This window comes from Apus apus, chromosome 6 (assembly GCF_020740795.1).
Source record: "Apus apus isolate bApuApu2 chromosome 6, bApuApu2.pri.cur, whole genome shotgun sequence".
Taxonomy (NCBI): domain Eukaryota; kingdom Metazoa; phylum Chordata; class Aves; order Apodiformes; family Apodidae; genus Apus; species Apus apus.
Window position 1 is genome coordinate 37,470,623 of NC_067287.1, and position 22,949 is coordinate 37,493,571.

Genomic DNA, 22,949 nt, shown 5'->3' on the forward strand with positions numbered 1-22,949 from the left:
AGAGGTGCCACCCTCAGGCAGCACATCCCAGGGAGGGAAAAGCATCCTCTACTTCACCAACAGCAGACACGTCCCTTTGCTACAGATTTGAGCTGAGGGGATCAAGCTGGTCCCTGTGTGCTGGGCATGAGCCCTGCTAACCACAGCAAGCCCCAGGGGCCAGCACCGTGCCACCAGCAAGGTGCCCCCTCCCTGTGCCACACAAACAGCACCTGATTCCCAAGCAAGAAATAAAAAAGAAATCATCATTGCCTGAGAAAAGCAGTCCTGGAACCACCAAACATCCTTGGAGTTACCCAGAAGAGCACCCTGCAGGGTGGAGAGCATCTCCCCATGTAGGCACCCAGGAGCCCTCCACTCCCACCTCAAAGCAGTGCCACCAGGGAGGTGGTTTGGTTGCTCCCCTCCACACAACCCATGCCCCCCCAATTCCAACAGCATTCCCATTTTCTGGTGCTTTGCAAGAAAATCCCATGGCTTCTCTAAGGCATTAAAAGGTGGAACTTGCACCTACTGCAATACGAGCACTAAAATAATGTTGAAACCACTTAAAGAGGTTCTTTTTCTCTTGGTCTTTATCAACAGCCTTTTTTTCCCCCTGCTCCAAAACAACTGGTTTTCTTCAGAAAGAAAAGTCCTCTTAATTCAGCAAGATTAAAAGAACTTTTTTTGGGGTTTTTTTGCAGTTATTTCTCAGGAAGAAAGAATTCCAAGTTTGCTTTTGTATCTGAGAATGCTAAACACGTTCACATGAATTAATCCATAAAAGAGGGGGAAAGGCTGAGATTAAGACCTTCAGAAATATGACAGAATTGTTTTGGAATTTTATACTAGAAGCCAAATCCCTGTTATTAGGAAAAACTGCCATTTTTCAGGGTTTGGTTTCTGTATCAAAATGCAGGCTAGCATCTGTCTTTGCATCTGTCAAAACAAAGGTCGATCGTTTTATGGAAACTTAAACACAACACCCTTGATCCACTGCTCCTGGTTTATTTTAAGACAGACACGACTTCCAACTAACAAAATTTTCTAACATGGTTCACACTGAAATCCCATGATCTCAGAAAACTCAGGTTACAAGAAAGATGCACCCGAGAACGTTTTTCCTTTATAACCGGGAGATGATTTTTTTTTGGCATTGATTTCAACACCATTTACACCCTCCATAACCTCTGCAACCAATGTTTCACTTTTCTACTTTATAAAGCAATGGCACAAACCAAAGGAAATGGAATGGAAACGTGACAGTACCAGGGAAAATGTAGGCACCCTGAGGAAAATGGGTATCTGTGGGCAAACTGAAAACAAAGCGAGCCAGATACTAGAAGGTCTTTCTCTCTCCAAATCAAATTTCCTTCCCAGTGCAAGGGAAGAAGAAAATAGAACCAAAAAGGTAAAAATTAAATCAAAAGGGGGTGGGGGTTTTAGGACGTTGCCAGACCAAGAAGTGATTAACATCTGTGGTATTTTAGTATCAATTTCTTTAAGGCAATTGGGTTTACGTGACTCCTAACCCGAGCGCCTACATAATCCACACTGTCCAAAGCCTGCCCTGAAACATCTCACAAATCAGGAATGGCTGAATATTCTGGTTAATGCAGAGACAGACACTTGCCTACCCAGGGAAACCATCTTTAGCCTTAGCCACAAGTAAAATAGAACTTTAGCAAAAAACCAAGCACCCTCCGTCACGGAGAAACGACAATTTTGCAGCACGATTTTGCCAAAGTATTTTCGAAAACGCAGGTGGAGAAATCATTTTGCAGCACAATTTTGCAACAAACAAACAAACAAACGAAAACAATATTTAGCAGAAACGCTTTGCAGCACAATTTGGGAAAAGTTATATTTGCAAGCGTTTTTGAAAAAAATCCTTTTTGCCAGCATTTTAGAGGAGAGACTTGAGGGGCAGCCGTTAACGCAACCCCCTTGCTCGCGCCTCTGTTTCTCCCATCCTCCCACCAACCCTCCCAACACAGACTTAAGATTTCCTCTACCAGAGAGTCACTTCAGAGGGCTCTTAAGCATCCAAAGCTCTTATCAACCCAATCCTGGAGCCCCAGACCCCAACTCGTTCAATGCTTCCTCTCTGATTCCCACCGGTAGGAGAAGTCGCCGGCGGCAGGTGGTCCTTCCACCAACGCCACCTTCCAAAGCTTCTTACCTTCCCCAAAGAGCTGCTTTAGTGCCGATTTGGTGCGAGAGGGGGGTCCAGACAGATGGCCAGTCTTCCCACGTTTGGAAAGGATGAAAAATGCTACAGAGGGGGGGTGGGGGGGAAGATAAAAGAAAAAAAAATCCCAGTGGTTTTTTATTTATTTAATTTTTTTGCCGTGCGGCGCAGAGGGCTCAGAACCTCATTGGCCCCGGGAAGGCCACCACGTGGCATGGGATGAAGGGCACGTGACCTATTTTCTCCCAGATCCCTGGAAAAGGGGATGTACCCGCTGCTGATGTGCCTGTCGTTTCATTTGGCTTTGATTTTTTTTTTTTAATTTATTTTTTTTTTTTTTTAAAGGCCACTGAGCAAATGGGGTTGCCTCCGGGCGGTGGGGGAGAACCGACCAAGGCTTTCAACGTGAAGGAGAAAGGAGCTCGGGCAGGAGATGATCGTTGGGGCACAGCCTGTGTGCATGGGGACATTTGGGGATGCTCTGCCAGGGTAATGGGCCACCTGCCCCAGGGAGGGGGTCTCTGGGAGGGAGAGGAGGGAGCACAGCGACCCACATTTGGCTGCTGGTGATGGGTTGTGCTAAACCATCCATCTCCAAGGCAAGCAGCAGCAGGGGGAAGGACCAAGGCTGGAGCCCTGGCTGCAGATCCTAGAGCTTTGCTGCTTCCCTCAGCCTCTGAGGAAGGGGATGTCCTACACTGCTTCTGACCACCCCCCTCCACCCGAGGCTGATCCCATCCTCCTCTGCTCTCCTGGGTAACTCACGGTGCCCGTACCAACCAAACTGCTCCAGGAGATGACAAGTCTTCTGCTTTGAAGACAGAGGGTCCACTGAAATAGCCTTCTTGGAAGAAGGAGCCAGCACAGTGGAGAGTGGGCACCACCCACTCTCACCACCTCATGGCCACACCAGGCTCAAAGGGCATTTCAAAGTGTCCCCCCACAGACTCTTGACAAACCTAAAACCTAGCACCATTCTGGGGATGTTCTACCCCAGAGGGTCCCCGAGGCCCTGTGGAGCAAGGCAAGACATGTCACCTGTCCCACCACCTGATGGAGACCCCTGGAGTGATACCAGGGGTCCCTCTTTGCACCAGCTTTGTATTTCCTAAGGGACAGCAACTCTGAGCCACCACATCCCAGACAGCCACAGTCCACATGCCAAGCAGCTCCTGTCCTTCTTTTAGTAACTGCAGGTACTGGCCCATCCGTGTCCAGATACTTGGTTTTGGGGAAGGAAAAAATACGTGGAGCCCAAGACATCCTCTCGTTTTTCCCACCAAAGCTCAAGCCCATAGTTTGCACCAGTCAGAAGCTGCATTTTCCTGGCAACCTGAGCCTTCCCCTGGCAAAACCCTCAGCTGTGCCACCTTGTCATGTCAAGGATACACCTGCTCATCACCTCTGCCCATGGAAAGCTCCAGAGGAATCTCCCTCTGGCATATGCCCTTGAATTTTTCAGGGGTGTTACTCGTGCAGAGCAGCAGTCCCCAGCCATCCTGTCACCCAAGAGCTCCAGCCCTTCTTACCTAAGGGAACAACTCCTCGAAGAACCAGCTGAGCTGGGGCTTTGGTGAGAAAGCAAAGCTCTGCTCACCCCCCACCTTCTCAGCATCACCACCATGTCCTGACCTGGCACTCAGCCTGGCTCCTGGCTCTCCATCATGGCTGTTCCCCCACACATGGCTCTGCTTGGGGACAGGAGGCACCAAGAGCACAATTCCAATTTCCAGGTCCTTCCCTAGGCTGGACTGTCTCATCGTGCCACACTAATAAAGACATCAAGGCACAGCCACCAAACGGTGTAGAAAAGGGCAGGGGCTCCACCTGAAACCCTCTCTGACTTGGAGGATCATGCTTCTCCAGCCACACCAGCCAGACAACAGGGCATTTTATTCCAACAAATCCAAGCTGAGGGAGAAACCTGCCATACTCCAGTGACAACTCCAGCCCCAGCCCAAAGTGCCCAAAACCCGCCCGCGTTTTGAGAAGGCCAACGTGACAAAGGGGAGAGATGAAACCCCCTGACCTCCCACCCTGCAGCTCCCTGTTCCCAGCCCCTTCATCCCTGGCCAGCCATTCCCAGCTAAATCTGCCTCCCGAGTAATCTTCTGAATAATTATATAATAGAGGCAGGAGGAGAAATAATTTTAGGCCGCTCTGTCGATGGGAAGCAAGCTGGATTAAAAGATCAGAACAAGCAATGCTTGGATTAAAATGGTTTGTTATTTTCAGCTGTGGAAAAAAAAATATCTGTGGCTAAAGCACGGAAGATGGTGAGGGAAATAGATTCATCTTTTATTTTCTTCCTTTTTCCCCCCAAAAAAGGAGCTTTCTACTTATTAGCCCAGGTTTCCTCGGGCTCGGGTTTTGTTTCCTGATGGGTGAAAGGAACATGATTTGTGTGGAACTTCACCCAAAAGCCTCGCTCAGAGCAGCGTGGAGACGTCTCAAGCTCCATTTTGCCCTGCGAGCAGAGGCTGAATTAAACACCATCGATGTGTCTTTGCTTGTGAAGGCATCAGAAACACCCCCTGAGCCAAGAGAATCAGCCTGTGGATCAGCCAGCAGCTTCAGTGCCTACGAGAAACGTGCCCCCAAGCACACAGCACAGCTTCCACTGCGACCAGCACCTTTGCCTTCAGCACGTGCCTCCCCCAGGAGGGAGAGGTGACTCCAACTGGGAGAAGCCCATCAGGCAGCAGGACCTACATGGCATGCCCCCCGGGCCCCCAGCAAGGTGGGGTGGGTGCTGATGGCACGGGGTGCCATGCTGGGCCCTGCTCTGACTGATTGCTTTGGAAAGGCGTGAAGGGGAGGCAGGAAAAAAAAAAAACCCAGCAGTGAGCAAGAGACCCGACGGGGTGACCCAGCTCTCCACAGGGCTGACCAGCCCCCTCCCGGGTCGATGCTGTTGGCTTTGCTGGTTCACCTTCAAGTGCAGATTAAGCAGAAGGGTCAAACTGGGAGATTGTTTGCCATCGGCAGGCACATCCCTCCCCCCCCAGCCCTACAGCCTCGTGTCACACTGTGGGCCAGTTTCTCCCTTTGCCAGCACGGACACTTCCCACCTAAGCACTCGCCTTACCCCAGCACCTTCCTTGCCCCACAGCATCTCCAGCACCAGCAGTGACCACTCATTACACAGCCTGGATGCAAGATGGAGCAGCAGCTCCATCTTCCCAGTGCCAAGGGGTCTCCAAAAATTGAATCCTCCTCCAGGTGTCCCTGGCACCTCTGGTTGTTCTATGAAAATGACACAGTACTACACACACATAAGATCAGCTCTGAGTTTACAGGTTGAAATCCCCTGGGGTAAGAGGTCCAAGACACAGCCTTAGCATTTAAAATGAAAACCCCACCATTTTGAGCCAGAAGCTGCTGGCCTGCCCAGAGCTGGGCACCAGGTGGTTCTTCTCCTGACAGCAGGAGTGGGAGCTGGGCTGAAGCACAGGCCTGGGAGGAGTGGGATGTCGTACAGGGAGCATGGGAAGCCAGAAAAACCAAGTCAGAGACCTTTCTGGAGGGAGGTGGGAGCTGCAGGATGTCACAATGCTCATCCAAACAATGCTTTAATGACCACTTATTACAGAAAAGTGTCTTCACTAAAGCCAGAGACAAAAAATGCCTGTGCTGGCCAGACTGCAGTCATGAGAGCTTGTGGGAGGAGAGGCTGGGGACTTAGTCCCAGGCTGGACACTGTGCCCTTGGCAAGGACATGTCCTGGCTTTCCCAGAGTTGGCTACGGGGAGCCCTTCCCCAGGGCCTGCCATGCTCAGGATGCCAGCAGGAAGAGAAGAAGCTGAGCCTTCTTGGGATGCACTCCAAAGTGCATCTTTCCTCCAGGTCATGGCCTCCAGGCAAGCAGCAGGAAAGCCAAAGCTGCCCTCTGCCCTCCCAGGAAACCCTCTGCAGATGGATGAGCTTGTAAGAGGCTGCCCACAGCACACAGGAGCCACAGACAGTGACAGAAGAGACCTCAGATAACGCATGCTCAACGCCAGGCAGTACCAGTACCCACCAGGTTGCCAATGACCATGGACAAGCCTCCTCACAGGTTTTCTGATAAGTTTTTCCCTTGCTGCCCCTTTCACTGGGTCACCTGCAGCTCCTCTGAGAAACCCTCCAAAGTTTTCACCCTCTTACCCAAAACACGCCATCTTGTCACAGGCACACGGTGTTGTCCTGGCCCACCCCTCCCCAGGTTTTATGTGCAGAAAACAGGGATTCATGACACTTCTTTTAAAAGAAAAGGGAGAGAAGAGAGGTGGGTCTGTCTGTCACTACAATGTTTCTGCTTTATGGAGCTGTCTTCTCACTCAGAGACCCACGTCCCCTGCTTCGCTAATGGAAAATGTTGCCCCACCATCCATTTGCAATAGTCAATGCCCGGGCCAACATGAAGGCCCCAGGCCAAAGCAGGATCTATTTTAGTCACAAAAGCAGAGTGGCTGATAAAAATGACCCCATCTATGCACTTCTCAGCTTAGCTGGGTTTAATGGACCCCTGTGAGCAGCGTGGTGGAAACAGGCGGCTGAGCGCCAGGAGGGAGAGGGGCACAGATGCAGGAGGGTGACACCCCTTTGCAGAAAGGGACCCCTGCAGCAAAACCCTTTCACAGAAGCCCTGTTAGCAGGACTGCAGCCTGCAGGGAGCAAAACTCCCCTCCTTTTTTTGTCCTCCCTAGGGGAGAAGGCCCTGAAGGTCTTCATGGGCAAGTTGGATGGGGCTTGGAGCAACCTGGTCTAGCGGGAGGTGTCCCTGCCCATGCAGGGGGGTTGGAACTGGATGATCTTTAAGGTCCCTTCCAAAACTAGCCATTCTATGATCCTAATTCTATTATTTATAGCCTGAGGAAGCCCACGGTGCAGCTGCAAAGATCCCTCAGGTTTGGAAGGGGACTGAGCTGGCCTTACCTTACCCTGCAGGCTGGCCTTGAGCTCCAGAGCGATTCCTCGGAGGGTCTGGTGGCACCAGGAAAGGACATTGCTGAGGGCAGGGTGGAAACTGGGGGGTCTGCAGCAGGAGCCTGCAGACTGGGACACAGCAGAGGTTAGGCACAGCACAGAGGAAGGCAGCTCACTGCCCAGGAAAAGCAAGTTTCAGTGAAAAACAGAAGGTGGTTTGGGTCGGGGAGGGACAAAACGATGAGGAGCATCACTTTTGGGTTGTTCACTGTGCAGGCAGAAAAGCCCTGTCTGCACTTTACACTTAGAGCAGGTTTGGGCAGGTCCTGCCCCAGCATCCATCAACCAAAGGAAGTTTCTCCAAAGAGAAGGACTGTGGAGGAGGGGACCCCTGAGACACACCCCCCCAGGTGACCACAGCCTAGCTGCAGGAACAAGACGCTGCAGAGGGATCCCAAGCTGGGGGCCTCCTTCATCCAGGAATCCCACCACCACAGCAATGGAAATAATCCAGCATGTTTTCGTGACATGAGTGCCTGGTTATTTTTATTGCTTTATTTTTGCTGCTGCTCCCAATAAGTTAACTGGGGCATGCATCACCCGTCAATAAAATCAATCGAGCAGCCAGAGCAGTTAACAAGCCGAGTGCCAGAGGGCAGAAAAAAACCTCCATGTTGCCCAAAATATGATCTGGGTGGTGAGATGGACAAGCTGAAGGCTCCACTGGTTGCTTGGACTTGGTGCTGCTCTTGAGGTGCCAGGGTGGCTCGTCTGCCATGAGGGAAAACCTTCCTCTTCCTGGTGACTCAGCAGCCACTGAGCTTGTCCCCAGGGACCTGGGCAGGAGGGGCTGATGCCACTGCCATGGGAAGGTGTCTCCCAAGGGACCTCCAAGGTCTGTCTGTGGTCCTATCTGCTGCTCACAGCAGCATCAGCACTAAGATCAGAGCAGGCTGCCCAGGGCTTTATCCCTTTGGGGCTTGAAAACCACCCAGAATGGAGCCAGCACAGGCGACCAAGTGTCCTCAGAACTGATGTTTTTTTCCCCTGCAACACCTTAGATGTCTCTCTGCCATGACTTCCAAGGCAGCAACTGCAGCCCCAGCTGGTGTCACCAGCAAGCAGGACAGGTCTCAAACCAATTGTCAAAAAAAAAAAAAATAATTTAAAAAATGTAAAGGCTAGAAAGCCCAAATAGTGACTCACCGTTGGGAGGAGAAGTGGGGTCGGTCAGGGAGGCAGTGGGGCAGAGGGCCAGGGGTCAGCAGTGGAGGACCTGGAAGAGAGCACAATATCTCAGCATCCTGGGGTGCCCAGCCAGCCCACCACCCCAGGAACCTCCTGGGGCATCCTCCTGGCACCACCACCACGAGCAACCCCGGGCACAGGGAAAAGAGTGGGTAAAACAGCCCTGAGAAGAGGAATCCTTAGGAATTTTTCATGCTGACCAGCACAAACCTCTCATCAGTGATTCTAGTATTGAGAAAAAGAAGGGAAAAGACTCCCAACCATGGCACTGGCTTCATCAAAATAGGTGCAAACGAGGAGGCTCAGACAAGGATTCAGGATGCTGGAAGGACAAGGTGTTGCAAGGAAGCCTCCCTGTCCTGCTCCCCACATCCCTGCCCTGTGGGCACAGAGCAGCAACAGAGCCCATTAATTCATGAGGAATTAAACTTGTATTTGTCTTCCAGGTCCTAGGTTTGGGTTTCTCCCAAGACAAGGCTGAGCATCCAGGAAACAGGTCATTAAATAATTTGTTAGCAATTTTCTTCATCTAATAACTGGTCCACTCCCCAGCAGCTCTGCTCCCTATTGTGCTACAATCCTTCTGCCCTTACACTCACATGCTGCAGGGTAAGTTCCCAGCCACGACCCTGTGGTCTTGCCCTGTCCACCATGTGCACACCCAGGCCAAGAAACCTCTGCTTCCAGCACAGATTCTTCCTCTAAATATTTAGTGCAGAGAGAAACAAAAGCCAGTCTCAAAACCTGCTTTTCCTGTGTCTTGCAGCCCCGTGAGATGCACAGGAGCAGGTCAGTCGAGCAGCACACTTGTCTAGCCACCTAACTCAGGCTTTCTGCCATTAAGGGGCAGGTCACCTCCAGGTATGGACATACCTGCACTTCCCAGAGGACTGGTGCTGCACTGGGGGCAAACCTCACTTCCACAGCACGGGTACGACTGCACCTCAAGTAATCCAAAAGCTGCCTCCAAGCAGGAATCTCAGGACTGCGAAGCACATTTTGGCCACGGGTCTGGAGGACTCAGCCTCCTCGTCCCAGCGGGCTGGAAATTTCAGAACACTTCTTCATGAAGAAGGGGCAAGGAGGAACCACGGGGATGCTGGGCAAATATTTCTCTAAGGAGGGTTTGACCACCTGGCATCATGGAGGATCGTGGTTTGGGCCTAACGAAGAGCAGAGCCACACGGCCACTTTCTTAACTCCTGGCTCTGCTCAGCTCTTCTCCCAGCTCTTTCATATGTTCATGGCAGAGGTTCATCTATTGCCCCTCTCATGGCTCCTTGGCTGGGTTTGGAGCAGCAGCAGCTTCTCAGCTCCTTACCAGAGCCAACCCTAAGGCTTTTCCCCCCTGCCCCTACCAAAAATCCCGCCAAGCCAGCGAATCACGTATCAAAGAATTATGAGCAAAATCTACATTCGGTTTTCGCCGAAAACTGAAAGAAAAATTTTCAGGAGCTTCACTCACACCGCAAAAAAAACCACCAAAACAACAAACAGCAACAAAAAAACCCAAACCAACTCACACCAAAATAAAGACAGCAGCACATACCACACAGAAAGGGAGCATTTACACACAGCCCGCCCCTCGTCCATTTACCACCATATTAACAACCAAAATTCCCCATAATCATGCTTTAGTCTGTGTTTTGCCCGTTACCTCTCCTTATTTACATCCTGGTCTCCTTGTCTCTCTCCTGTGGTGGTTTGGGCCCAACAGGACAACAAAGAAGCAGCCCTGGGGCTGCTCCCCCCTCGCACCCTGGGATGGGGAGGACAAACCCGACCCGGGTCGAGACAAAACACAAGGAGGGATCTGCAGTGATTAAGGGCCTGGGCAAAACAGACTCAACTTGGGGAAAAACCAACCATTTAAGTTCACACTAACCAAACACACAGAGGACACAGACAACACAAAGACCAGGGCTTGCACATGTCACCCCACCCCTCCCTTCTTCCCAGCCCCAAATCCCTTTGTTCCCGGTTTCTCTCCCTCCTTCCCCCCAGCACAGGGGGATGGGGATGGGGTTTAGAGTCAGGTCACAGGCTGGTGGTTCCTGCTGCTCCTTCCTCCTCAGGAAGGAGGATTCCTCACAGTCCTGCCCTGCTTCCCCACGGGGTCCCTCCCATGGCAGAGGCCTCCACCAACCTCTCCTCCATGAGTCCTTCCCACTGGAGCTGCTCCAGTCCCGGGGGCTTCGGGAACAGGCACCTCCCCTGGCCCGGGGGCTTCCACAGCTGCACCATCCCAGGCCACTGGCAGCAAATCCTCTGGCCACAACATCCAAGCCCAGTGGCCAAGTTCACCCCTCCTGGCACCTTCAGGGAATGTCCCACCACGTTCCTCCACGAGTGCAGGGGCACAGCTGCCATCTCGCCATGGGCTGCAGGGAAACTGCTGCTTGGGACCTTCCTCCCCTCCTTCCTCACCAACCACCAGCACTGCTCTCCTTCCCCAGCACAGCTCTTCTTCTCCAGCACAGCTCTTCTCCCCCAAGTGCTTCTCTGCTCAGGTCTCACATCAGTCCTTCCATATGTTAATGGCAGAGGTTCATCCATTGTCCCTCTAACGGCTCCTTGGCTGGTTTGGAGCAGGGGCAGCTCCTCAGCTTCTTACCAGAGCCACCCTGGGGCCCTTCCCCCAGTACCAAAAAACCCACCAACCCAAACCAGCACACAGCTGCAAAGCTGAATGAACTGTGGCTCCCACCCTTGGAGGTGAGCTGGTGGATACACATGTGAGCAGGTCCCGTGCCCAGTCCCGTCAGGCTGTGACAACTCCCCATCTTCTGCTCAGGCTCAGCAAGCCAGTGAACACTGCTTTAGAGGACACCTGCAGGCACCCAAAGCAGCACCTGGGCACAGGGGCAGCACTTGGCACTGCCTTGGGGGGTTCCTATATCGCCTCTGAGATAGCAACCTCAAAAACAAAGAAATAGAAAGCCTGCTCCAACACCCAGCCTGCCTCTCCTACCAAACTCAGCTGGACTTCAGCTTCCCCTCCCCTGGGAGAACTTGGCTGTTTGTGCCCACAGGGCACTTTGCCTGGCCCTGTGTTTGGGACCTTAGGGCACCTGTGTGAGCTCCGAAGAGAACATGGACAGCTCGCTGATGTCCTCTTGCTTTGCTGCAATCCTCCCACCCCAAGGGAAAACTCCAGCTCTTTGGGGAAACACACCATGTGGCTGGTGAGGAGATGCACCCAAGGGGACGGGCACGTCCTCCCACCCTGTCACCAAACCCTACAACACCACGGCTCGTCCACAGGAACCTCAGCAAGAGGCTTCTGCCCGCACTGCCAGCCCCCCAGCTGCCAGCACCCTTCGCGTGGGAGGGGACCCCACCTCCATCCCAAGGGGGTGCAGCAGCCCCGGCACCGCTGGGATCTGCTTTGTTCTGCTGCCGGGGGTTTTCGGTGCCGCCGCTGCCGAGAAACCATCCTCCCCTGACCTGCCTTCCCATCATCCGCCTTCCTGGGTGTTTTACGCAGGCAGAGGCAACGATTTTAATGTCCCAGTGAACAAGCTGTCGGGGTGCATCAGCCTCAAAGGGCAGGCTTCAGCGAGGGCTTCTCCTCCCAGCACTGCCTGGGCAAGGAAAAGCAATTCCAGCTCTGCGCGCACACACACACACACGCACGCCTGTGCCACCGGTGCCTGTTGTTTTCCAGCCTTCCCTTCCAAACCCCAGTCCTCGGGAAGGGGAGGCAGGGAGCCTGAGGTGTGGGGGCTGCATGTGAGCTGCTGCCGGGCAGGCAGAGCGGGCAGCCCCACGGGCAGGAGCTGGCGTGACGTGATGGGACCTGAGCGCTCCGAAGTCGTCAGGAGCCTGGGCAGAGATGAGCTGAGAAAAGCCATGAGCAGAGCTGACATCTGCCCCTTGGGCGGGTACCTAATGAGCGGAGACACTGTCCATTTGGGGAGACAAGGTAAAGTTAAAAGATTTCCGAGCTGACACCTGGTATTCCTGGTGAAACTGCAAGGGAAGGAGAAGGGAGATGGGGGGGGGGACAAAATCGGTCCCCCCGCCCCTCCTCCCCAGGATCTGCAGCTCTGGGTGAGTGGGATGGGGATGGTGCTGGCATCATCTCATCTCCGCTACCCAGAGCTCCCCTCCTCATGATCTTCTGCCACACCAGAAGAGAAACCACTGCCTTCTGAGAGCTGCCCCAACCAGCAGCAACTCCGGGAGGGAGTCTGGTGGGGTCTGACATAGGCCCCACGCCGGGTGAAAAGGCAGCAGCACGGGGGGAGCAGCACTCCTGGGTCCAGCAGCATGCCAGACCTGCTCTTGGCTGGGATCCAGGGATGGGCAAAGTCCTCACAGGACTGCCTGGGTGCAGGATGGTGCTCAGCAAAGCCCTGGCATCACCCAGCAGCTCCCCCCGCTGCTTCCACAAACCTAGTTCAGTCAGTCCCTATAAATCCAGCCTCCGTAAGCCCATTTGTCACCAGCTCTTCCCCAGTTTACCTCCAGCCTCTTTTGCTACCCACCACCTTCAAAGGGTGCCTGGTGACAAGACAGGAGCGATGGAGCGGGAGAGCCCTGTAATGCTCCTATCACCTCCCAGTTTTCCCCTCCGGAAAACCTGGCTCTGAAAGTGCTCGTGAGCCAGCATTTATCCCCATTTATCCCCAAAGCCCCAGCAGGCATGCCATGAGTCCACCTGGGAAAGCCCACACCAAGAGTCTTTCCTCCCCACCCACCCACTTGCTTTCCCAAAGGTTAAGGGGAATTTTACAGGGAAGTGATCTCCTGGGACCACCCTGAGTGGAAGGAGAGGTCCTCGAGGTTCCACAAGGCCTTCTGCCAGCCAACAGCAGCCTAAAAAAATACCCATTGCTCTGCAGAGTCTTCACCAGCTCCATTGACACACACTCTCAGGTCTAAACCACATCACAAGCAGGATTTTTACCCCCACAGCTGTGGGGTTTTTACTCCTTTCCAACAGATACAGCCAGAAATCACAGGATCCCAGACTGGTTTGGGTTGGAAGGGACCTTAAAGATCATCAGGTTCCAACCTCCCTGCCATAAGCAGGGACACCTCCCACCAGCCCAGGCTGCTCCAAGCCCCATCCAACCTGCCCTTCAACACTGCCAGGGATGGGGCAGCCACAGCTTCTCTGGGCAACCTGGGCCAGGGTCTCATCAACCTCACAGCAAATAATTTCTTCTTAGTATCTCATCAAAATCTCTCCTCTTTCAGCTTAAAACCATTCCCTGCCCTTGTAAAAAGTCTTCCTGGAGCCCCTTCAGGCACTGGAAGGTGCTCTAAGGTCTCCCTGGAGCCTTCTCTTCTCCAGGCTGAAAACCCCAACTCTCCCAGCCTGGCTCCAGAGCAGAGCTGCTCCAACCTTCTGAGCATCTTGGTGGCCTCCTCTGCCCAGCCCGGGGGGCAAACCCTGGGTTGCTTTCCCTGGGATGCCCAGGAGCAGCTGGACTCTGGCTGCTCCTCCCAGGCCCCCGCTGACCTGCTGGGCTGGAGCAGATGGAGCAGTTGCAAATCCCCCCGTAAGCCAGGGAAGGGAACTAATCTCCTAGAGGACAAATCAGTTGGTGAGGGGGGAGGAAGCTTGGTGTTTTGCTTTTTCCTCCTTCTACCAGCAAACTCCAGCAGCATCCAGCATGCCTGGAGGGACCCCAGCATCACAAAAGGTGGAGGAAGCAGTGCTGGGTGCTTGGATACCTGGTAGAGTCCTGGTTTAGGGACAAGGAGACATTTCATTTAGGTCACAGCAGGCTAAGCCATAAGTGCCCTACCCAGGGAGACACTGCAGCTGGTGTTTTCCTTGGGGAAAACCACATCTGGTGAGTTTTTAAAACTTCCATATCACTCCCTGGCCATGAAGGGCTGAGGCTCTGCTGCACGTGCTAAGTCCTCAGTGGACTTTGGGAGCCCTAGTAGGGGCCACCAGGATGAAATTAACTGTGGGATCCCTCATCATTCCTCACCTTCAGAGAGGGATGGGGATTAGATCCATTGAGGTGCACTAATCTGGGTCCTCAGGATGGGATCTGGAGGCACAAACATGCTGATGCTCTCTCCAAAACCTAGGTATCCCTAAAAGGATTCTGAGTGATGTAACCAGTTGATGTCACTGCACCCGAGCTGGGGCTGAGCTCCAGCAGCAGATGGCACCAGCAGCTCCCTGGAACATCACCCATGGCCAAGCCTTTCCCAAGGTGTTTCTACCCAAAAAACTCAAGAGCAGAGGTCAGCCCAAGGAGACCCCAGGCCCTGCACAGCCCAGTCCTGCTCCCAAGCAGCCAAACCCCCCCCCGTTTAATTTCCTTCTGCTCCAGAGGCAACCAAGAGTGGGGAGGTGGGCAAATGTGGTGACATCCTCTGTTCTTCTGGGTTTTGTTTGGTGTGTTTTCCCCCTTCCATCCTTTCTTGATCATGGCCTCTCTTCCCTTGCTTAAGGGCTGGTGAAACTACTCCTGTGTGCTTGCGAGGGAGAAATGTCTCACCAGATACTGTCAGCTCTACCCACAAGACTGGGGAGTGTTTTCCAGCCACGGCAGGGAGAGCTGTCAATGACAGGCCTGCTAGCTCTCAGAAATGCTTGAAAGGAGGAGGTTGCAACCCAGGGCAAGGGCAGAGACTGTACAGGCTGGGATGTGTGGCATCTGGGCACAGGTTGCACCCTGGTCCTCAGATGGAGAAGCCTGGATGGCCAGTGGAGGTCGGTGAAGCCCAGGCTGAGGTGTGACACACATCAGCATGGCAGGACCCCAGCACACAGCCTGCAGGCAAGGAAACATCCTGGGACAGAGAGGTGAGCTACTAGTGTGTGTCCCTGGGGACCACAGCCACCCGAGCTGGGCAGGAAAAACCAGCAACTCCAGGTCCCTCACTTGTCTATGCCCTGCCACCCACTGGCATCCCAAAATCCCCTGGAGGAGTGGGTAACACATTTTCCAGGTGGGGAAACTGATTCACAAAGGTGTCCAGACCTGCTGCCCCTAGAGAGATTTCTCAGTAGACACTAAAACCCCAGAGGTGTCACTGGGCTGCTTCTCTGCACCTTGCCAGGCACTGACCATCCTCCCCGTCACAGCCTGGTGTGTCCTGCAAGATCCCTCACCCTGCACCCACCCAGGGAGCCACCCTGGGCATCCCCAAGGCACCCCCCTCCTCCCCTGACACAAAGCATCCAACACAGCCAGATTGGGAGCATCTCCCAGAAACGTAGGGATTTTTGCCCTCTGCCTTTGCAGCTTCCCAAGCTTCCTGAGGTGCATTCATGGAGTGGCCATGGATAACCACAGAGGAGAAGCTAACCCACCCCACAGAGCTGCACTATCACAGGCACCTTTGTTTCACAGACACCCCGTGGTCTCCTCTCTACAACTCCCCAAAACACTGCATTCATGCTATCCATCAAATAATAGCCTTTAAAAATAATTCATCATTTCCATATTTGGAGGAAGGCCAGAGACACAGAGCCATCTGTGAGCATCTCTGGAGGTCTCTGCTCCAGCAGGGTCACTCCAGAGCCAGATTAGGCTGCCTGGCATGAAACAGTGAAATAATTTCACCCTAAAACCTCAAAACTTTTTCCAAGCCCTCTGTTCTCTGCCTGCACACCAGGAGGGGCTCTCCTGTGAGCTTTCCCAAAACACACAAAAGGGAGGTTTGCTCCAGGAACAGAAAACTGGCTGCCCTCATCCACTGCCATCACCTAAAGTCCTCATTTTTTTTTTTTTAATCATTTCAGGAGAACAACAGGCTGTGAGGGGACTCTGTACCACCTTTGAGCTGGCTGGGCTTGAAACTCAGCAGTGGCCCTCAGCAAGGAGCTCATCACGGATCACCCAAGCTTCCCAACATCACCTGCTTAAGAGGGGATGGAGCAGCATGGAGCTGGTCTGGCCCAGCTTTGTCACCAACTGGCACAACCTGTGCTGGGGTGTCACCACCACAGCTGGAGTCACCTGAGCAGCCCTGGACCCTGTGGGTGGGACCATTCCTGTTTCCTTACCTCCAGGGCTGGTCCTGGGCTCAGCGTGACTCGGAGGAGGCACATCTGGTGGGGCTGGGAAAGGTGATGGTGCAGCTGGGTTGTGACCTGCAGACAAAAGGGACAAAGAGTCAAGCTGTGCTGGGGCAAAAGCACCCTCCAAACAGCACCTCAAGGCAAGGCAAGGCACTGGGACACCCAGCAGCAACCCCCAAAACAGGCAGCACCGTGCTCACCACTGCAGGTCCCCATCCTGGGGACAGGGAGCACCCATGCTGGAGATGCTGGCACCCCAGTTCCTCTAAGGATGAGCAGGTCTGAGTGCTGCTGGGAAGCAGCTTTTCCCAGCAGACTGGGGCCCTCCAGGGCACTTGTGACTTTCAGGAAACCACCACTTTTTGAGCAGGGGAAGTCTGGACAAGAGGTTTTACTCCTTGGTGGCAGGGACGCACAGACTCATCCTCCAGCCCTGCCCTTGAAACTGAGCCAAAAAAGCTTTTACACGAAGCAGCCAGCAACAGGACACCAGATACAGAGCCCCAGGGTTAACCCCTTCTTGGGAGAGGCTGGCTGATTGCCCTCACACACAAAGCCTCTTTCTCCTTCTCTGCTCGATGCTGGGTGTCCCCACATGTGCCCCACCAGGCTGGGGGTGGCACAGGCCACGAGACCCTGGTGATGGAGCTGCTGCAGGACCAGAGGGGGCTGGAAACACACCCCCCTCAGCTGGGGAATGGCACTTCTGTTCCTCATGGCTTGTTGCAAAGCCAAAGAGGCCAGAGTTTGGCGTTCAGCAAAGGGAAGCAGCAACCACAAAAAAAGAGGGTGGAAAATTCAAAGTGCTTCCATTTCACCACTTTTGGAGGAAAGCATTTGATTTTTGCACTCCTGCCTGCTTGAGTCATTTAGGAAGTCACCAACCATCCATAGCTCCTGTAATGGGCTCCCCATCAACTGGAGTTCTGAGACCCAATGGGCTTTCCCCAAAATAGGGGAAACCTACCTGCTGGAAAATCCCCTGTTCCCTCATTGACAGTAAAAGGGCCCACGGGGGACACTCAAAGAAGGAACTTTCTGTGTTAACAAGGAGTTTTTCTTCTTTCTGGTTTCCCCACAGACAATCAGAGAGGTGCCAGCACCAGTTTGCCTCTCAACCTGATGAAAAGTGGACGTAGTTCTGAGGCATGAAAAGCAAGAGCCTTATCATAGAATCACAGAAGGTTTGGGTAGGAAGGGACCTTCAAGATCATCCAGTCCCACCCCCTGCATGGGCAGGGACACCTCCCACCAGCCCAGGCTGCTCCAAGCCCCATCCAACCTGCCCTTCAACACTGCCAGGGATGGGGCAGCCACAGCTTCCCTGGGCAACCTGGGCCAGGGTCTCACCACCCTCACAGGGAAGAACTTCCTCGTGTCCAACCCAAATCTCCCCTCCTCCAGTTTTAATTGACCACCCCTTGCCCTCTCGCTACGAGCCCCTGTAAAAAGTCCCTCCCTGGGTTTCCTGCAGCCCCTTCAGATACTTGAAGGCTCCTATGTGGTCTCCCCAGAGCCTTCTCTTCTCCAGCCTGTCACCGCAGAAGACAAGCTCCAGCCCTCAGATCATCATGGCCCTCCTCCACTTGCTGGTTTTGTGATCCCTTTCTGTCACATCACTGCAGGCCCTTTGCTCACCCACCTGTCAGTCACTCCCTCAGAGGGCTGCTAGTTACTGTCTCTCCCTCCCTCCCACATCATTCCCAGTTCAAAATCCTCCTTTACAAGGTCAGCCATCCCTCTGGCAAAGATGCCTTTTGTCCTGCCTTAGGGACAGGGATCCCATCTCTCCCAGGCAGACCCTTCAAGACAGGGTCTTGTGTGTGGAACACAAACCCCTGCTGCCAACACAAGCTCCACGACCAACTGCTGATGTCCACTGCCAGTGCCTTCCTCCTCACACTCTTGGTGGCAGGATCCAGGAGAACACTCCCCAGGCTCTTAGGTCCCTGGCCACCACCCCCAGAGCTCTGCAGTCACCATGAATGCAAAAGCAATGCTGTATGTAATAAAATACACACTGCCTTGCATGTAAAACTTAACACATTCATCATTTCAACTCTATTTCAACAATCCAAGACCTCAAAATAAACATCTACTCGTTTAGAACGAGGTATATATAGAATACACTGCAAGGGAATAGAACCTTCATTGGTTGAAATACTGTATTTTAACAAGTATCTGAAAGGAATGCTGGCTATAAATCAATACTGTGAAATCTTGGGCTTAAATGAAAGAAAACTTGAACACTGAGTAAGGTGAAAAGAGTATTTGGCTGGGTAAAGCTTAACTCCTCAAGGAAACAAGACTCATTAAATAAAAGGACTATCTGTAATAATTACACCTCAACTGCAGAAAACCCCCTGCTACTCTGAACACCCTTTAAAGGACATAACAATGGACAATAAGTGCCAGAATGTCCGTGGCTGTGCTGGCAGGAACAGGCATCACTGCTGGGAGTGAAAAGGTCTACCCTGGGGACACACACCCTGTCCCCCAGCCTGGCAGGTGTCTCCAGCATCCCCACAGCCTCCACGCAGGGAAGGACGTTCACCTCCTCAGTCAGCAGGGCGAGGAAGCAGAGCTCCCAGCAGGGCTCCTTTTGGGGAGTCCTGCAACCGCAGGGAGAGGATCTGGAGACATTTGTTCCCCTTCCCCAGGCTCTGCCCCGAGGGAGGGACAACCACGACCACGACGGGCTGGGTGGGAGACAGCTCCAGCCCGGAAAAAAGCCTTCACCCTCTTGGGGCCATGGCAAAGAGAAGAGAGAGGAGCCAGGAGCTTCATTTGTACCCCAGGGACAGGGGCTCAGGCAGCACCAGGGGCCAGGCATGGCTTGACTCCCCCCAGAGGCGTCTGGAGGTGGTTTTGGCACCTGCGTGGGCTTAAAGCAGAGCTACACCTCCTCAGCCAACACCTAACGCGAGCTCAGACAGGGGGTTCCCTCTCACAGCCTCCCAGAAGCCACTCTGGAAACGCTCCTAGAAAGCACGGAACAGGTCACAGGGATGTTTTTGGGGGTGCCTTTTCCACTTCTCACGGGGCTCTCCACTCATCCCCAGGCAGCTGGTCTGCACTAGGTGCTGCTACACATCCCTCCACCCCTCAGGGACCCCAGTCCACCTCCTAGCCCCCCCAACACCTCCCATCTCCCTCCAGGACCGCCCGCTCCCTTGCCAAGGAGGGGAGACGCCCTCTCCTTACGCAAGGATGGAGAAGATGCACCATCAACAGCCACAGGCCAGGAAAGCCTGGGACACCTGCACCATCTGGTGTGGCTACAGCACGGGGGCTTCACCCCACACCCCCAGCACTGTGGGCTGGGGCATCTCGGCCCCCAGCTGCCCCGGGCTCCCCATGGCACAGGCTGGAGGAGGATGCCCCTGAGCAGCATTGCAGCATCTGCAGTGGGGTGGGGATGCCCTGCAGTGCAGTGGCTGCTGGTGGATTGCTGCACTGGAGGCTGCACAGGATGCTGCCCTGCCCCAGGGGAGGGGGGTATGGGCCCTCCCCACAGCAAGGCCTCTCCCAGACCCCGAGGGGACCTGCTAGGAGCAGCCGGGCAATGAAAACAAGCTGCCCGTGGACTCAAGGGAGGTAAAATAAACCTGCCCCTCTCCAACCCGCCTCATGTGATGGGGGGGAGGGTAATGGATCCAAGTGGGGAAGGGGGAGCAAACCCAGCCCAGGGCACCCGGTCCTTCCTCAGGCATGTGCTGATTCACCAGCCCAGTTTCAGAGGAAGGACAGAAAGGTGAAAGCTGGAGAAAAGGGCTCCCAGGAGGTGACCTGCCCACCAGCAGTGGAAGCTTGGAGGCAGGTCCTGCAGAAACAAGGCCTGGGCACCCTCCCTCCCCCTTGGCACTGCTGCTGTGGGGCTGCACCCACCCCAGCTGGGCGCCCTGATGAGCTGCTGGGGGGGACCTTGGTGACCAGCACACCTGGAGCCAGGGCTCAGACATGACCACTCCACCCAACACCAGCTTGCACCCAAAAGCCACCACCCACAAGCCAGGGCTCACCTGTGCAGCATCCCTGCAAGCGTCACCTGTCCCCACACCCTGCGGTGTCAGGTGGGGGGCCTGGCAAGCTGCTTGCCTTGGGGACCCCGACCTGTGGGACCCCCCACCTGTTGGGAATTGTTTGGGCAGAGGCCAGGCCTTGCCCAGCCAAGCAGCATCCCAGGGAGGGAAATCCCATCACCCGGCAGAGCTGCACACCCCGGGGGGGGTTGGCAGGGCACGTCGGGGAGCCCCTCAGGATGGGGAGAGGGAGGAGCAGTCACCGGCAGAGCCACCCCGGCTTCGGAAAGATGGTCCCGGTTGCTCCCGGAGTTATCCCGCTCCAGAAGCCAGCTCCTGGGAGCAGGGACCGTGTCCACCACCCTGCTCTCTGCTTTCCCCGCCCCGTCTGAAGCGCGACGGCCCCTCCGGCACCAGGAGCAAAGGGTCCCGGGCTCCCCCGAGCCCCCAAAACAAACCCCCCCCAGAGAAGACAAACCCCTACCTGTCCCCGACGGACGGACGTGCTGTGCGGAGCGGGGAGGGACCGGGCAGGAAAAGGGCGGGAAGCGGCGGAGTTGGGGGGGCCCGATCCCCGGGGGGGCGGCAGCCGGAGCAGCGCGGTGAGCCCAGCCCAGCCCAGCCCAGCCCGGCCCAGCCCAGCCCAGCCCTGCCCAGCCCAGTCCGGCCCCCCCTGGCTCTGCCTCCACCCCCCGGCTCTGCCCGCCCCAGTTCCTACCCCCCCAAGCCTGCCCCAGCAGCGCTCCCAGCCCGGCCACCGCTCCTGCCCGCTCGCAGCTGCTGCCCCAGCCCATACCCCTTACCCCCCCACCGCCTGCCCCCGGCTGCTTTCCCACCCCCTGACCTTCCCCTGTCCCTGTCCTTCTCCGCCCCAACCCCTTGCCTGTTTCTCAGCCCTGATCACGGCCCTTACCCCAAGCTTGAGCTCCTGCCCCATCCCATGCCCCTGCTGAAGCTCATGCCTGTCTCCCCAGCTCCCTGTTCCTGCCACTAAACCTGCTCTGCCCCTACCCAGCCCCTGTCCTTGCCCCCACTTTTTGGGGCCAAGTCCCAACCCCAGCAGCAGGGCACCCCAAGATGCCAGCCATCAGGCCTGGGGGGGGTTTGCTGGCCTGGCGAGGGGGCTGGGGTGCCCTGTGCTGCCAGCAGCCCTGCCCTCTGTGCACAAACACACCCGCCAGCCTGGCCCTTGCACCCCTGGGTGCTGCTCCTAGGCTGTGGGGGGAGCAGCCAGTGGCTGGGAGCAGCAGCATGACTTGGCGAAAGGGATGCACGCTGGGGTGCACGAGGGTCTCAGGAGACCTGGCTCAGGGTGACACTGCTCAGGGTCCTTAAGGCCCACCACCAGGGCGCTGGCATTGCTCAGGTGCACAGCATCACCTACAGCACCCAGGTGCTGCAGCACCTTAGGGAAGGAACTCAACCCTGCCACCATTCTGGCAATCGGAGGAGGGTGAGGCAGGTCCCACCAAGGAGAGGTATGTGGTGGGCATGGGGAGCCTGCAGGCCTGTTGTGGCCTTGCCATCCTCCCCAGGACCAGTGCCTACCTGGGAGGTGACACGAGCCGGCCCGTTCGGCAGCACCCAGGCTGTCCTGGTGTCCTGGAGGTTCCTTCAGGGAGTAAGCTGCTCCTGGGAACAAACACGCCGTCGTTAAAGAAAGCACCTGGGATGTCCCACACCTGAGCAACACATCCTGGCTCTATCCGTTTGGCTGAGAAAAGGAGAAAAACCCCACGTGGAATAAACGCTGACCCAGCCCCCACCGCGGTGGTTTGGCATCTTTACACGAGGGTGGGGGGGGACTCAGTGGGATGGGGGGCCCCACCCAGGCTGGGGGGGCAGCTGCCTGGACCTGGGCAGCACGGTGTGATGGCTCCTGGCTGCGGGATCCTGCTGCTGCCCTTGCAGGAGGGAACATATAAATATTTCAGCGGGGCAGCCGAGTCCCGTCAGGCTGGATTCGCTTCTGGCCGGGTAAGTGCTGGGAGAGAGAGGGGGAAGGAAAGGGGGGGGGGAAAAGAGAACGACGCCCTCACAAGATGCTGTCGTTTCCTGGGAGATGGGGGCGCCATCCTCGAGGGTCTCCCCCTTTGCCTCCGGGAGCGGTGCAGCCCCCCCCCTCGTCCTGATATTTGGGTCTCCCACCGTAAGCACATCCTTGGGGGGGGGGGGGCTGCTGCTGGGCTGTGCCCGGGGGAGAGGGGCTTCGGCAATTTTGCTGAGCCGGCGGGGAAGCCGCACTGTCAGGACCCTCTGGGACGTGGACCTTCCCCCCCCACACCCACCCCCCCCGGTACAAAATGGGGGCCAGGCATCATAAATCCAAGCAGCTCTGGGCAGCGGACGGAAGAAGCGTTCAAGCACTGGGGTGGGGGGGGGGCGGTGGGCAGGGTCTCCCCGGGGATGCTGCCGAGCCAGCCCGGTGAGATGTGGGGTCCGGCAGCCTGGAGGCCACGGTAGATGGGCGGGGAGCTGAGCCCGGCTGGGAGGAGCCGGAGAAGGAGGGGGTCGTGTCGACCCCCCCGGGGGCTCGGTGTGCAGGATGCGGAGGCGATGCTTTCGGAGAGGGATGGGAGGGAAGGTGGGATTTGTCCCC

General features: G+C 55.5%; 1 protein-coding gene across 23 annotated transcripts in view; it reads right to left on the bottom strand.

Moving 5' to 3' along the window:
* The window catches only part of PCBP3 (poly(rC) binding protein 3), a 65,500-nt gene extending 42,855 nt beyond the window's left edge, over window positions 1–22,645 (bottom strand). For 17 of the 23 annotated variants that reach the window (XM_051623845.1, XM_051623839.1, XM_051623833.1 and 14 more), the window contains exons 1-5: window positions 22,390–22,644; window positions 21,899–21,982; window positions 16,314–16,400; window positions 8,288–8,357; window positions 7,096–7,210 (exon numbers count right to left, since the gene is read on the bottom strand). In XM_051623845.1, the coding sequence (XP_051479805.1) occupies window positions 7,096–7,161 (66 nt within the window). In that variant the 5' untranslated portion in view covers window positions 7,162–7,210; window positions 8,288–8,357; window positions 16,314–16,400; window positions 21,899–21,982; window positions 22,390–22,644. Of the gene's footprint in view, window positions 1–2,164; window positions 2,258–7,090; window positions 7,211–8,287; window positions 8,358–16,313; window positions 16,401–21,898; window positions 21,983–22,389 lie in introns of those variants that run through there. The other 6 variants (XM_051623826.1, XM_051623847.1, XM_051623834.1 and 3 more) reach the window with 6 other exon arrangements.
* Window positions 22,646–22,949: the final 304 nt, after the last annotated feature.